This window comes from Lathamus discolor, chromosome 4 (assembly GCF_037157495.1).
Source record: "Lathamus discolor isolate bLatDis1 chromosome 4, bLatDis1.hap1, whole genome shotgun sequence".
Lineage (NCBI taxonomy): Eukaryota > Metazoa > Chordata > Aves > Psittaciformes > Psittacidae > Lathamus > Lathamus discolor.
In genome coordinates, this window is record NC_088887.1 from 13,466,661 (window position 1) to 13,484,145 (window position 17,485).

The 17,485-nt window shown below is 37.2% G+C and overlaps 1 protein-coding gene across 1 annotated transcript in view; it reads right to left on the reverse strand.

Annotated features, from left to right (window-relative positions):
- Positions 1–17,485, reverse strand: part of ROBO1 (roundabout guidance receptor 1) — a 306,344-nt gene that overhangs the window by 71,046 nt on the left and 217,813 nt on the right. The window contains exons 4-6 of the mRNA XM_065676377.1: positions 13,437–13,557; positions 9,599–9,737; positions 7,817–7,944 (exon numbers count right to left, since the gene is read on the reverse strand). Of these exons, the coding sequence (XP_065532449.1) occupies positions 7,817–7,944; positions 9,599–9,737; positions 13,437–13,557 (388 nt within the window). The remainder of the gene's footprint in view (positions 1–7,816; positions 7,945–9,598; positions 9,738–13,436; positions 13,558–17,485) is intronic.

The following is a 17,485-nucleotide window of genomic DNA, read 5'->3' on the forward strand; positions in this document are numbered from 1 at the left end:
CCCACTGCATTTTTTGACTTACAATAAAAGATGAGCTGAAAAGAAAACTGAGTGGGATTTTTTTCCCAGCTGTTTATGATAGCAGTTTTCTTGGAAAGAAGTACTTGAAATCCATAGCAAACTTCTTATTGCAAGCTAAAGCTTTTTGTGAAAAGTGGCCAAAGCCCCATGCTCAATGGATACCAAACACCCACTAAAAATGGAAAGACAATAAATCTCCACAGCACAGTAACTTTTGATCATTAAAAAATGTTATTTTGGGCATGCAATACTTGGTAAGGAATACTGTCAAATATAAAAGATACTATCTCAAAAGAAATCTGGACTTCTTTATGGGGACACCACAGCCCCCACAGAGAGACAACCCAAGTCTACATATGGGACACTAATACCTGATGTTATTTCTTAACAATGTTATCAGGAAGTTAACCATGATATATTAATGAATTTTAATTATAGTTAGCAAAAATCACAACATGGAAGAATCTTATACAAGATGGAATTATCCACAAGGGACAGGGGAAGTTCACATTGGATATAAGGAGGAAGTTCTTTACTGTGAGGGTGGTCAGGCACTGGAACAGGCTGCTGAAAGAAGTGGTGAATGCTCCATTCTTGGTGGTGTTTAAGGCCACGTTAGACAGAGCCTTGGGAGCCATGATCTAGCGGTGAGACATCCCTGCCCATGGCAGGGGGCTGGAACTGGGTGATCTTAAGGTCCTTTCCAACCCAAACCATTCTAGGAATCTATGACAGGTAATTTTTACTGTGATGGAGGTAGAAAAGGAAACAAGTTGCTTAAGGAAATAAAAACAGTGTGCAAAAATAAAATAAAATAAAAGGGCAAAACCCACCAAAAAACAAAAAAACAAACAATCAGGGACAAGCGGCCTGATTTTCACAGAGTGAAGCCAAAAAGACGATAATGCTAATAAAAACTGCCGGTAGACTGAAACAGAAGTATTGCTGCCGCTCTCTTCATCCAAAGATGTTAGCAAACATGTTCTGAGGTTTAGTCTTTAGTTAGGTTAGTTATATTCTTCAATGTTTAAAGAGCACAGGGAATTTATGAGAATAGAAAAGTAGCATCCGATCCACTCATCCAGCTTTGTCTTTCTTCCTCAATCTTCTCATTCTATTCCATACTTAAACAGGAAAAAAAATTAACCCAAACTTCAGGAATTATGTATGATCAAAGGGACAAGAGGAGCATGCAGATACTTCCTGCAGCAATTAATGTGAGCATACTTGATATATAGCAATTTAAACAGAAGAAGCTGTATATTCTGGAATATATAGCTGGAATATTCTGATACTGTGCCTTCTAGGTAATCTAGTTTGCATATATAAAGACTGTAAGATATTTTATTACCAGTTCTGGAGTGTTATTCAGCACCTAACAATAAAATATTTTAGTATTCAAGCAAAACATAATTCATAGTAACCAAATGTACTCAGAACAGCTTATCAAATAAAGTTTGAATCCACTGTTATCCTAAATCAGCATTTTTTGGATCAAGAAGCAATTCAGAGATGACAGACTTTAATGATGCACGAAAACTAACAAAAATAAGAGAGTACACTATAGTCACTGTATAGTCCTTAAGAATATTACTTTTAGGCTATAAGTAAGGCAAAAATAAAGTACGCATTGCCTTTTCATGGATGTTTAATATAATTTAATACAGCCTAAATTTATTTCAGAACAAACATATAGCAGAAGTCCTGCTTACTGAAGAACCAATGAAAATTATTATTCCTTGCACTCTATTTAATTTTCTACATAAAAGGGAAAATCTGCAAACTCAACAACTTGTAGTAAAACTCTACTTGGTCTGTTCCAAACACAGAATTATTGAAATGTTATCTTTAGAACAGCAGTCACAAAATAAAGTCTGCAACACCGAAGACTGATGCAAAACTAATTGATTTTCTCCTCAGTCACGGGATTAAGGAAATTGCAGGCACTAGAATACAGTCTTCAGATTTTCTTTGCTACTTTTTAATTGAGTGCTCAAGTATGCTCCACAAATCGACTCCCTACGATTCTCTGCAGTGAGTGATTAAAAGGTAGTTTTAAGAACTTTACAGTAAATGAAACCCTTTCAGCAGGAGAAAGCCTCCAGCTTCTGTTTATTTTGGTAGTAAGGTTTCTCTAAATTATTTTGTCTCCTTCTGTTCCACTTGCTCAGAAACATCTGTCTCAAGTCCCTGTTTCGAAGTACTACATTGCAGGAAGGAATCTCCAAAGTTTTTAAGTATTATTTCCCTGTAAGCAATTGCTGTCACTGCTGTGAGACTCCATGGAAAAAATAAAACTCAATTAAAAAACCAAAACCTTAAACAGAATAGAAGCAGCTATTTATCAAAATACACTACATGGCTTCGAAGCAACTATAAATCACCTTTTTTTTTTTTTTGAAATGTTTACTGATCCCTTCTTTTACCTGTATTTTAGAAATGCTTCAGGAATCTTCGTGTTCGTCACTTGCATCAGTAGAACAAGCACCTTCAGGGCACTAACCTCTTCTTCAAAGGGTTTTTTCAGTTCCTTCTGATTAACTTTTAAGATTTATATTCTTTCACCAGAAATAGGTGGCGGTCAGACTCCTCAGATCTTTGATAGGAATCTGAAGTGCTGTCATAGTTTACAGCAGTCATTAAGGGGGAAAGGGCTGTCTCTTTAAGCTATACAAATCACAAGAGATGCTTTCCCTCATTCACCCTGCCAAAAGTTTATTAATTAAAAAAATGCCTGAAGTTCAAAGGACAATCGCTATTCTTCCTTCCTTTTCATGGGGACAGAAGACAGAATATGGCCTAAAATTAGTTCTTTCAAAAGGAGAACCACTGATTTAAAGAGAGACCATGTAGACAAGTTCAGCTTTAAACCCAAATCCTAGTTTTAAAATTCAAGTGGTTAAATGCACCCATGATACTGTGAGGCATTCACTGCAACACATAATAACCACCGTACACCTCAATCGCATTTTTGTATTCCTGTCAAAATCTGAATTTTGTCTTTGTTACTTTAATGTAGGTAGCTCAGATGCCCATAAAGCAATTACACTTAGAGACAACTTATAATGTGTACCAGCAGCCTGACACAGTGGAAACACTGACATGGTATCTGACAGATAAAAGAGCAAATCCTATTCCTTTTCATTCTGGGTGGTTTTCTCAGCCCTACTCAGGAGCCTTATCAAATTGATGTCTTTTACAGCATGCCTTGAAGCTACTTTGTACAAAAAGGAGGTGGAAGGAGGAAGAGGAAATTCCAGACCTGAAGCATGTGCCACCTTTTGAGATTAGAATTCCTTGTCAGTTGACTGGTGGAGCAAAATCAGAGCCAGAAGTCACTTATCAAAAGTTCTGCTCTCTATCTACCTTGCAGACAAGCTCTGTTAACCCCAAAATAAATGACAACTTATGCTAAAAACCTTAATATCAACGATCACCACTGTAAAATATGAATGGGCCAGTGTAATCTCCATAGGAATCCTTCTTTTTCCTTGCCAAACTGATAACACTGAAAGCGTTAGTGCCTTTGAACAGCAAAATTAACATCTTACAGTTCAGTCACTGCTGCTGTATGCTTAGATGCATTAGGCGTGGCACTGTGACAAGTACTGCGAGCTTCACCAGAGCCACTGCTTGATGAAAATGAGTTAAAAAAGGTCTCATAGCTTGAGAATGATGCTCACTACCAACCTGTTGGTGATCCACCAACAGTCACCAAGTTGGTATTCTTGTGAACTACTCAAGTCAGCTTGACCTGCTGAGTAGCAACTACACTGCTCTCCCTATAATGGTTCTTGGACAGTACCACAGTAGGACTTCCACTGGAGTCATAATTTCCACTTCGGACCTAGAAGTGAATAAAGCTCACTTTAGCATAAATTATAAACCTATTATAAAATTACATGTTAAAAAGCCTAATCAAATACTGCAAATGGGAGTGAAGCAAATGGAAGTAGAGTAAAATACGGAAAACTTTGGTTGCTAGATTTACTGAAAAGCATTTTTATGATTAAATGTGAAATTCTCAGTTTCTTGGAGAAGCCCTACTTCTATCTGCATTCATGGCAAAACTAATTCCCTTTTAGAAGTGAAGTTCTGAGGCATGCATTTCTTGTAATTCTGTGTGCCTTAGGAACATGGATGGGCTTTAATGTTTTATATAATAATGAAATATTATTATTTCTGTAGTCGTGCTTCAAGGCATAAAACTAAGTAAATAATATAATAGAAATCTTAAAAAAAACCATGAAAAGCAGTTTGCATATATATATTAAATACATATAGAAAAATATAACTGAATTTCTTAGTGCTAGAGTGAGAAAGAAATCCACTAGTTCTAGAGATGCACTTTTGGTCATTGTTTCCCTGTTCCGGAGCTCATCAGCTACTTGTTAAAATACAATGTATTGGTAAAATACAATGTAGGCTTAGTAAAAGACTAAGTGAAGGGTTCAGACTTCTGTGTCAATACAGGACTCCACATTTGCTTTAATAATTTGACTGAAATCACAATAAAAATACAGCATCTGTACTTCACATAGGAAATACTTATGCTCCCCAAAGTTAGGAGTCCACATAAAGGAAAACAGTGATTCTAAGAATCACTACAATCTACAATGCTGGTGTCATGAGCAGGAAGAACACTGAAATGAAACTGATATTCCCTCCCCTCTTTGGAATCTTCTACAGTTAGAATCCTATATTATAAAGCTGAACTATCAGGGTTGACAGTTCCTAGTCCATGAACACAGATTAGGCCCATTCACTGAGCTCAGAGGCAGTCTTCCTGAGACACAGAGCACTGCAGGGCATGTACTATGCACTCCAATGTTTGCTAGATCAAGCAGGGGCAGAGCTGACCTAGAGGTAATCATACTGTCAGATCCAGGGCAGCTCTCTGCTGAGACACCAGGCTAACTATCCGCCTCACTTCATCGACACATGCCTGACACCTGGGTATCTCAATTAGCCCTGGTGTTTCACACTCCACCTTTTAATACCCTAGATAACCCTGTACAGCGCAGAACACACACGTCAATCACAGCGCTCGAGGCCTGAAAAATGATGAGTATAGAAGAGGATATGTCCTCTTCTTAGCAGTGCTACCAACCCTAAGGCCTGAGTGTCTCCAAGCGCACTGCTAACAGCTCTTTCTGCTGCATGCTACGCTGCACTCAGTGCAGCAGTTCCACTTTGCAGACACTTGGCAGAGATGACTGCCCCTTTCCTAACACAGATATGCAACTTCTGGGGTTACCATCAACAACTCTTTTACTCTTTCTTTAGCATATAGTCTGTCATGAAAACACCACAGCCTATTGCTGAGATACTGAGGGGGGAAAACCCCATAGCAAACCCCATGAAACCCCTCGAAAATCCAAACTCAAAACCAAGCTAAAAAGCTAAACTCTCCACTTTGTCCTTTGTTGAATTTAACAAATGGGAGCTGCAACTTCTGAGGCCATGATTGGCAACACAGCCCTCTGTTTACAACATGTCACCAAAATAACTCTATTTGGCCTAGCAGAACGCACATTTATTAAACCCTACAGTCAATAGAGCATGTGGCACTGACAAAAAGTACAGTGTTTTAACAGGGAAATAGGTGGGGAGAGGAGGGAAGAAGAGTAGGAGGGGAAAAAAGAAGGAAAAATGCGAACAAATCTCAATGGAAAATGCATGTTTTCTAGAGAATTCATCTTTTTTTTCCTCCTTCCCATAATACTAGGTCTCCTGGATACTCTAATATATGGATTTCAATAATAATTTACTACATTACCAACTACAAATTGGCCTTACACATTACAGTTTCTCACATCAATCCCTCCTATGAAGACATTAGTACAGACAAATGGCTCAGGAGGTAATTTATTCACACTGGGAAACAAATTATCCCATAACAATATCTGCAGAGCAAAGCTGTTACAATGTAAATATCTACTGTGTTAAACAAGCTCTTAAAAGAAGAACCTTGCTGAATCAAGACTTAGGTTATGATTGTGTTCCTTAAAAGTACCATTTTATTATCAAAATTAGAAATATCTCACTCTAGATCACTAATATCTACATGTCATTTTATATCTAGAGTAGCATTGTTAACCTGAATGAGATTACAAGAATGTGTTTGCTTATTATTTTGAATAGTATTATGAAAGACTAGGGCTGCCAGTATCTTATATCTAGAAATGTAACTGCTCAACCAGTCATAAAGCAAATTTTCTTAATACTAAGGTTTTAGAAGATGGAGTTGATACAAGACGTGATCTTCAGAACAAATCACCACTTAAAAATAATTCACTCTGTCTTTTGAATAAACTGTGATTACTTTTAACCTTTTATTCTAAAACCCTGAACGTAAGAGCTGGTTGTTTTGCAAACATAAGGTATCACTTTTGATGTATAAACATTGTGGTGACTAACAAAGCAGAGCATCTCAAAATTCTTGGGTTTATGAGAGCTTCAACTCTCAAGCTATTTTCCTAACAGCTACAGATGTTAGGAACACCAAGTGTTTCTGGTGGAAAAAGGAGAGCAGGTTAAGGACAAGACCTTTCCTGTTACAGTAAATGTGTCAAAATAGAGTCCTGTTACCAAATAAAATACTTCTAAGCCTATACTTTCCCAGAACTCCATAATAACTAATACCCACTGAACAGAGAAAAGGACAGAAGGACAATCAGCCCTTAGAAAAAAGCATGAGGATGACATCATTGCCTGTCTGCTAGCCAGGAAAGGAAGAGAGGGATTATCTGAATAGTGAACATCTGGATGGTGTATATAAAGGCAATGAAGGATTCTTATACAGATTAGTTCACTAAGTTCCACTGAATTTTTACCTTACAGAGAAACAGTAGTGCTATGATACGCTTCTGTAATGAAAAAGCAACAGGAACGCTAGTGGTTTGGGTTAATGAATTAAAAGATACACAAAGAGATTTATCATTCACTGTCTCTTAATTTTTTTAATTGAAAAAAATTGACAGACACTTGAACTTACAACTCTCCTTTTTCAAGTTAAAACAATGTAGTTTGCTAACACCACTTTTCTTCTCTCTATTTGGGTTTTAGATACAAAGATTGTAATTGATATGAGCACCTCCCATATGAAGACAGGCTGAGAAAGTTGGGGCTGTTCAGCCTGGAGAAGAGAAGGCTGCGTGGAGACCTCATAGCAGCCTTCCAGCATCTGAAGAGCGGCTATAGGGATGCTGGGGAGGGACTCTTCATCAGGGACTGCAGTGACAGGACAAGGGGTAACGGGTTAAAACTTAAACAGGGGAAGTTTAGATTGGATCTAAGGAAGAAATTCTTTCCTGTTAGGGTGGTGATGCACTGGAATGCGTTGCCCAGGGAAGCTGTGAGTGCTCCATCCCTGGCAGTGTTCAAGGCCAGGTTGGACAGAGCCTTGGGTGGCATGGTTTAGTGTGAGGTGTCTCTGCCCATGATAGGGGGGTTGGAACTAAATGATCTTAAGGTCCTTTCCAACCCTAAACATTCTATGACTCTGATTACACTGTAGTTCAAAACATGTTCAGTTCCCTATTACTGTTCTGTAAAGACTGCTTACAAAAAATCTTATATGTGACATGATTTGATTTCTTAAGTATACAACGCCAGCAAAATTTATATTTTCACATTTTTTTTTTACAACACAGCATAGAGTTCCTGCGTAAGTCATAACACTAATAGTTATGTACACATTTAACTAGTTGCATATAGCGATTCTGTAAAAGTTACCAGGCAAAAAAATCAACTTTATTCTATATTGGAGTACGATGCAAGGAAACATTCTTACCTTGAACTGTCAGAGTTGCTGATGCTTCAGCTTTTCCAACCATATTTTCTGCAACACAAGTATATGAGCCCATGTCTCCTGCCATAACTTTCCGGATTTTCAAGGTATGATCATCACGGATTTCGTATCTTTAAATATACATAGTCATAAACAGTGAGTAGGAATAACAGAACTTTACAATTTCTGTAAAGGGTAAAAATATGGTGGTTTTTCGCTAATATTTTTAGTCCTACATTTGCCTTAGAAATAAAAATGTGTATAAATCCTCATAAATTGATAATGTAAAGATAACATTTTTTAAGCAAAATATACATAAACAATTGAAAACCTTACTCTAATTTCTTTGGCAATATGAGTCAGTTTTTCAGATGTCAGTACAATTTCACTGTTGTAAAGCAAATGTAAAGCTGTAATGCATAATTTTTTAATTGTTAGAACAAGTAAATGCAATAACAGTTATTTTTCTTCCTACAATTTTTCCAACTGAATGAAGAATTTTTTTAATATGGTTGAAAAGATAGCATTCATGTTCTCAAGAACATCAGAATTGCTTGAAAGTCAAGATAAATCCCAATTCATTTAATTTCTTTTGAAAAAAACAATGTGGCTTTTTACTATTTCTTCTTTCATCACTTTGTTTCTCTTCTTTGTGTAATGTAGTCAATGTGTTTATGTGTTTTTTATACAAAAACTGCTACAGTTTTATTAAAGACTAGATTAGCAGGAAGTGGGAATTGGATGGCTGGAGCCAACTGTTATAGGATTTCTTCTTTCAAGCTCCTCCCTTAACAGGTTTTCAACTGACAATTGGTAATTCAAAATAAATTATCTATCTATCTATCTATCTATCTATCTATCTATCTATCTATCTACCATAGAATGGATTTCTTTCAATAAGGTCTTTCACATTTTGGCCTGAATTAGAGCAATGACAGGGGAAACTTAGTAACAAGAACATGTAAAATCAAGGAGCACCTCCTGTATGAAGACAGGCTGAGAAAATTGGGGCTCTTCAGCCTGGAGAAGAGAAGGCTGCATGGAGACCTCATAGCAGCCTTCCAGTATTGGAAAGGGGGCTATAAGGATGCTGGGGAGGGACTCTTCACTAGGAACTGTAGTGATAGGACAAGAGGTAATGCGTTGAAAAACTTAAACAGGAGAAGTTTAGACTGGATATAAGGAGGAAGTTCTTTACAGTAAGGGCGGTGAGGCACTGGAATGGGTTGCCCAGGGAAGCTGTGAATGCTCCATCCCTGGCAGTGTTCAAGGCCAGGTTGGACAGAGCCTTGGGTGGCATGGTTTAGTTTGAGGTGTTCCTGCCCATGATAGGGGGGTTGGAACTAAATGATCTTAAGGTCCTTTCCAATTCTAACTATTCTATGATCCTGTATTACCAGACTACATTTTATATCAGTTGTGATTCCAATATATATTTCCTGACATTGTAATCTAACTCACTATTTGTTCTATATTCTCCAAAACTTTTAGTAATTACAAAAGACTCTTCAGGTGACAAATCAATCTATCAGATACTATGGCCTGAACTTTGTTGTATTTTGTTATCTTTACATATTGTTACAGCAAAAGCTTGAGAACAAGACATTCTTAAGTTTCAGTTTAAACTGCTACTTCAGTAAAGCTCAATGGTAATGAGAAATGTCTTACTAGATGAAGCTAGGCCTTCTCCATTCAAGAAGAAACAAATGCTAGCTGTCAAACGTTGAATGGCTACACTATATACCAAGCTAGATGTCATAAAAAAGGTAACTCCATGTACTGCACCTTGCTTTTGGTAATTCCCCATCATCTTTCCTCCATCTTACTGTAGGGACTGGGTCACCTCTTGCCTCACACTTAAACTCCGCACTGTCATCCACAGTTACAGCCAAATTACTTGGTCTCTTCACAAAAGATGGTCTCTCTAAAAGGAAAGGAAAGGAAAGAAGGGATTAGTCCAGCAGTGCTGTGTGCTGCAATTTCTCCTGAACTGTGGCTGTTAGAATAAGGGAAGCAGTGTGATGAATCCAATGGAGGCACCTCTGCCGCTGCTCTTCTCGCTCCCAGCGACAGGCAGAAGATTCATGGCCCTGCAGATGGCCAGCATTATGAACCTCAGCACGGGAGGCAGATGCTCTTAACAGTGGTTCACAATCCAGGTGCAGACTTCCTTACTTCTTGTGTACTGTTGTCACAACGAATACAGCTAAAGCAAAACACAACTACACACAAAATCTAAATACACATCAACCCTCAGGCAGAAGCAGGACTGTTGCAAGGACCCAGACAATGACCACTCATCTGGTGCGCTGCTCCAAAAAGACTGAAGGCACAAAACAAATGTCACACTGAAGATTTTGACTCAACTGTGCCTCTAAATTTGAAGGCAAAGTAAGGCCCAGCACAGTAGCTCTCAAGGATGCTTGTAGGTGTCAGCAGCAGGTAGTGTTCAATGCAGTCATTTCCAATGCTACATTAGAAAGGCAACATTTTCTTTCAATAGCACACATAAGACAAAACAAACCAACAGAACCCATAATGTCCTCTATAATTTTCATTCATAAAAACTGGTATTGTCCCTAGTTTACATTGTAGGACATGGATGACTCAAGTCCTGGCTCACCAGAGTCCGATTAATTGCTGCATCCTTTTTCTCAGGCTTTCTGAAACAAAATAGGATCTCAGTCCAGGCTGTGCTATTCTGGGAACCCCACTACTAGATGGAAATTTCAGGAAAGGGACAGACACATTCTTCCATCTGTAACAGGGTTCAAAGCTTTATGGTGCTGGGCTTTTCACAGTTTCATAGTTCCACAGCAGGTTGGAGTCCAGTGAGGTTTACACATTCACAAGGAAGATAAGCGATTAACAATTTCTGGGACACTCCAGGAAGGATTATGCACCTAGAAAGGCAGCACCAGATGACAACAGGATGTCCATAAAAGAACTCGGAAGGTTTAACAGGAGAGTGCTTGGCATGTTCCTTTGACTAAGGCAGATGACCTTTTTTGCCTCTAAACCTGTGAAAGCTCTGAGGGAGCTGAGAAGGCAGTTGCATGTTTTGACTTCAGTGTATTGAAGATATAAATATCATCTTGGAAATGGAAGATTCTAAAGCCATTGGAACAATCAAGAAGTGTGAAAACCAAAAAATACACCACAGATTTCTCATAGAAGTACAAAAAAACACCATACAGAAGGATAAAGAGCCAATCCCATATTCTTAATGCCTCACATTTGTGTTTGAAAAAGGTAGTTCTGAATATTACTTTGACTTTGCAGATAAAGAAACAGAGATTCAGTAGCACAAAATTTCAGTGAATGGTTCAAAAAGGACTTGAAGTAGAAATGTGAACTGAACAAAACCCTATAAAAGAGCTTCCCTTACTCTCGAGGATGTCCAGACCAGCTGGATGCTTGTGTTGTAGAAAACTTACCTTTGCTTGCAATGCTAGACAAATGGTGTTAGATGAACTAGCATGTTGATCTTTAAGCTGTCAGTTCTATCCTGGTTTCATAGACAAGGAGGAAGAAATAAAACAGACACCTACAGAAATGAATCTAGCTGTGAATTAAAAAAATCACAAATATAGATAGCTCCCCTCCCTGCATCCGCTTTCTTGAACATGCAGTAAAAATGTAATCTGAATGCAAGAAAAGAACATCCCAGATTAAACTTCAGGGTAAAACAGTTTGGTGAAAAACATTCAACTTAACTATGCAAGAGAAAAAGGACTGATCTGGTAAGGCCAGGACTGCTGCATAACAGCAAAACCCACAAGAGGCATGCTGTTTGATAAATCAGTTTTCTAAAGGAGAGAAAGATCTTTTGTCTGCCCATTCATAACGCTCTTATTCAAATCACATATATGAATAAGGAAAATCGGTATCTATCTTTGTTACACGATTATTTGGTAAATACAAGGAAGGCTTAGCAAGGATCACTTTGAAACTTTCTAATATTACAGTTCCTGGCATGCAGCCCTCCCTCTGATCTAAAGCAGAGACTTAAAGTAAGAGTTCAACTTCTAAATAACCAAAACCCCATAAACAGAAGACATATATTGAAATTTTTTAATATCAGCATGTTTCTCATGGTCTTTTGTGCATCTGTAGGGCCAGAGTTGAAAGAATTAGGTGTATTAAAGATTTCTAGGCACAGACTGATAAGACATTCAAAGCTTTACTGTCCTGTTTGGAAAGAAAACCTTACTGGTTCTCCCAGGCTGAAAACAAGAAATATGTCCAAAGAGCAAATGAGATGAAGAAAAATGCAAAGACAGACCTCTCTTTGCAATGCATCCCTCTTACAGGTGTTCAGCAAGAGTCATATTTTCCAGCCTGGATTACCTACCAGTCTGTACCATAATCCCCTGGTTAGACTAGGGACTGATAGACTGGTACTGTTAACTACAAGCTCAGTGCCACAACTTTACTCATGTAACTACGACTTCCTTTTGATTCTAGATTTTGCTTGGAAGTTCTAAAAGTCTGTTTGACAATAAACTTCCTCCCAGAGTGCTTCAAAAGTGTCTGTAAGTCAAAAAAACCCAACAAACAACATCTACCAGACAAACAAAAAAAACCCAAACAAAATAAACAAAACCTCCACCAAAACCCAGTAGTGTGGATCATAGGAAGTCTTCCTTAACTTCATCTACACTATCTTGCTGAAGATTCAGTTTCAACATCTTGAAGATGGCATACAATCTTGTTTTATTATGGAAAACCCATACTTCAAACAAAACTCTGAACAGGACTTTAAGCTGGCTGAGTCCTAACTGTAAAACACAATGAAGACAGATGAAAGTGCCAAAGACTGACAAGACAGATATTAAACCTGAATTAAAAACAAAAGCAAGAGCCAGGATTACTGCAATAGCACTGTGATGGAAACCAGCACATTATGAACCATGGCTTGGATACTCTCATCCTGTGAAGACACAAAATACTCCTTCTACAGAAACAGTTGAGCTATCTCAAGCCTCCCTTACTTAAACAGAGGACACATTTTGAAAACTATGAAGGCTGCATCTATAATCACCATGAGGCAATTCCCCCACGCTGAAGGAATTATGAGATTGCACTTGGCATTACAGCTTCTTTTCTGCAATAACAACAAACCCCACAGTTCTCAGCTAAGCTGTTACCTTAAATAAAAACAGATTTTCTGATACTCAGAGCTATCATTATGAGCACCTGAACAAGCAGACCTGTTGTATCGTCACAACACTGAGTACACACAGCTATAAACAAAAGGATAAATATTTAAGATAGAAATTGCAATGATTCTGATTTTCTTTATTAAGAGAGGAAAAAAATTAAGCCTCTCCTTCATAGTAGTGCTAATTTTCGTTTTGCTAGTCTTTTAAAATATTGATCCAGATAATGGACACTGGGATTATTTTCAGTTTCAGTACTAAGAAAGTATCTTCCAATAGCAAAACCAGTCCAAGGTGGATTGCAAAGCCATTAAGTGCCAATCATTTGCTAGAACACAACCATGACAAAAACATTTGCAACACTAAAAAGGAAACAGATGAGAATGATCATTAATAGAAAGCTTAGTAGGAAAACCCTAACATGGACATTTTCATCAACAAAGTCTTAAAGGAGGTCTTACCTAAAACAGTGAGCTCCGCAACTTCACTTTCACGTTCTCCAACCATATTTGTTCCAACACAAACATATTTGCCAGCATCGTTCTTTCTTGTGTATGTGATCATAAGCTTTCCTCCTCTGATCTAGGACAAATCAAGGATAACAACAAATACTTTATAATATAAACTATTGATTTAATAATATTTGTTAACTTGAAAGAGGTTTTGTAACAGACAATGAATCAGAACAAGCTATCAGTGACTTTCCAAAACATACAACAAAGTGAATCCCCCTCCCAAAACCTATTAACCTAATTTCCTTCTCTTTGCAAAGAGCTTGCCTCTGAGTTTTACATCAGTATTTTAAAATCTCTCAGATTTGGACCCCTGTTACTCTATTCTTCACTCTGCATAAAATAAGACTGATTGTTCAACAGCCTGTTTAACGCCAACAGGTCAGAAAGTCTACAATTCTTTCCTATGTACTACTGCAGTCTGATATAATCAGGTGAAGAGCAAAAATTAGCACTAGACATCAATTCCATTTTCACATCAAGTGCTGTGATTACTTTTTTTTTGACAAGAAAGATGTGTATGTTATCCTACTGCTGGTAATGCTCCTTATTATTCATGAGTTTTGTGTTTGCTTTGGTTTTCTCAGGGAAGTGAAGGAAATATTTTATTCTTTAGCTCTTCACCTGTAACTACAGAATTTTAAAGGCTGATAAGCAGCTGGGCAGAAGCAATTAAATCCTTAGTGGCAAATGAATAACATTCTGCTTTTACTTCTGGATTCAGTTCTTGAAAGATAACAGAATTCCAACAATGCAAGAATTAGAAAGCATCCTTCCCTTTTGTGATTTCAAATCTTATTATATCAAAATATATATTAAATGCATATGGAAATTGCTGCTCTCCTTTGGAAAGCATTTATTCTCCCATTTGATTGACAAAATGGTTGAACAAGTTTTAAAGTTCACCAAACCGCAGCAAAATTTGTGTAGGCAATGTGAATACAAACCATGTCAATTAAACCATGTTTAATATGCAAAAATATTACTTAATTACATTAATTACATTTTTAAGTGAACATATGCTTATGAGTCCAATCACATATGAAAACCACCGCAGTTCAAGGAATGGGTGGAGGCACACAATAAATAAAGCCACATATGAAGCTACAGGAAAGGGTCTAATGTGGTCAGTGACAAGGAGGAGTGTTCTCAATATGAGGTATTTTGCTTCAGTTGCCTGCAGCTAGAAATCCATCCCTGAAAATTTGACATCTTGAACAGTGTTGGGCTCTTATCATTGTAAGATGTACGGACACAGAGATGACAGTCAGTTATTGAGATAAATGAACATGCATGTATAACAAAGATAGTGTTGCATACAGATTTCATTCTGTTTCCTTTGGCATTTGTCGTTTGAGAACAGGAAAGATATGTCCTTTATCATACAGAAATCTAGTAATGCTGAAATTTCAATGGGGATTTGAGGCATGAAAAATGAAAAAATAAAGGAGACCTGCAAATACAAATTTCTTCAAGAATACGTGTGCATTTTTAGATTACCACCTGAACTCTTGGTAAACATGAGAAGAGACTAAAATATAACTAGAAGTCTATCTATACTAAGTCCTGTTTTACATCTCCCTGTATCACAGAAAGCTATTTATTTCCAGCTAATCTATGCAAAGGCTTTAAAAAAAACCAAACAAATTTTAGAAAGATTTCCACATGCATTTTAGGGTATTTGTATAACCGGACACATACGCAGAAATACATACTTTTCACGTATATAAATACAGAAGGTGCTGGATTTAGCAAAGAAATATATGTATCACAAGAATTTATCAACTCAGTGGATTATGATTTCAAACCTATGTAAACTGAAAGCAGTGATTTTCATATGTGTCTTAAGAGCATAAGTCCTACTGATGTTCAGGATGCATTTGTGCTCCTCCGTGATTTTACAATTCAGAAAACTCCATTCAAACCCATTACAGTATGACACAACTGTATATTTTGCACAAACTGTAACCTCCAGAAAGAACTATCCTAGGATTTTCTTCTAGGAATCAACACAAGACTCTCTTCAAAGCATAGATGTAGAAGCATTAAAACAGAAACACTTGAACATCTGAAAAAATCACTGAAAACTGCTTTTCTCCCAAGCTGAGATTTAGATAAGGAACGAGAAGCAGAGGAAACATTCCCTCATGGATGTTGAGGTAGACTTCCAAAGATGTAACATGCCTACTGAAGGAAGCTGTGCTTTCAAGACAGAATTCTGAGAGTATTTGGTTAATTTTTCCTAAGATTTTCCTTTGTTGATCTTTTCTGTTTGTTTGTTCCTTAAAACAGGAGAACGGTTTAGAACTTCAGCTACAATGCCAGCTATCAATCACATTAAAGTGTGATTAATTACACAGTTACAATAAAATGTACCTCAAGTGCATGTGGAATTACGTATGTCTGTAACTAGAGCATTCACATATGGCTAAAAGAAAGTGTACTTCCACTGTTGGGTCACTACCCAGGTTTTCCATTAAATTTTAACAATAAGATACCCATGAACTCAGTAAGATTGATCAAGCCCTTCTATTTACTAATAAATCATTGCAAATGAAATGTGTAGCTATGATAAATTTATGTTCCCTATGTGCAGCATTTTCTACTTTTTCTCTCGCTAGGAAATCCTACAAATACTTGTGGACTGTACACCAATAGGTTTAAGTAACAAAGTACACAATAAAATACATGCACACGAACTTTTGTAGTAATACATACAGAACCACTGCTACATCTCTTTGTCTTCCTAACTTCATATCCACTACATCCAGCACTGTAAGTTCATACCCAGTATCTAGAGCCAAATCACCTTTGGGGCCAGTATCTAAAATCTTGCAAATTAGAACTATTTATAAAGTGTAGACATTCAATACTTAGTTCATAGAGGCATTTTAATTGAATGCTTTGGCTCTTTTTGTATTTGTGCCCCTACCCCAGAATGTACCAGCTGGACTTTACAGTAGCAAATGATATAATGGTTTGAATTAGAGACAAGCACTGTAACATTTCATCTCAAACCTCCAGAAGAGCTGTTATCATACTGAATACAAAGAGAAATCCTTTCTTCCTAGTAAAAAAAGATACCACAAACAGTTTTATTACACTACTTTGGTAGACACTGAGTATCATGGGAAAATAATTACTCTGCTAACTGCCAAGGTTTTAAGTCCAATTTTGAAATGCTGGAAGTGTTATGTTTCATTTATACAGAAATGATGCCAAGGCACTTTCTGACTTCTCACACCTCTTCAGGATTTTGTTCTGTTCTATGCCTTCCAGCAAATTTATCGGGGCTTTGCAAGTAGAGAACACAAGAACAGCACTGAATACTGATGAGAAGAAGACTGTGATCAGCGGTTCGCAGATGATCTTCAGTTGCCTGTAACATGTATGGATTGTTGTATGAACGTTAACAGAATATACGATAGCACGGTGACTTACAAAGACCTACTGAAAGCTATTTTGTATGACCTGCCTGCCTGACCACATTTTGCTTCTCATGAGTAAATTGCTCATTCAAGCAAGTCCACTTCATTTATTTCTTTAAACAATAGTTGGAGATGTTCACACAGAAAACTCGAGGCACCCACAGAGTTAACTAGGTCCAGAATTTAAATTATGGCCACCCAGCAGCAAAAAATCATATACAAATAATGAATCAACTCGGTCAGCCAATAAATCAAATCCATAAAAACTTACCCAAGGGTTCTACAGCATACCACCAACTACTCAGTATAGCTGTACACACACATATATACACTTATTCTAAGACCATATTTTATATACCTATGCGTGCTGTGTGTGTAAATTTCTGTATGTATAAATCCATACCCATCTGTCTCTGTTAAGAATATTTTTATACATGCGGGTGATTCATTTAGTTTTCATAGAAATGTGCTATGAAATATGAGAAAGAATGAAGCCATGAGAGAAATTCTTCGGAAGTCCAAATATAAAAGTGACTGGCATTTTTTTCATTTTTTTACATTCTATTTAAT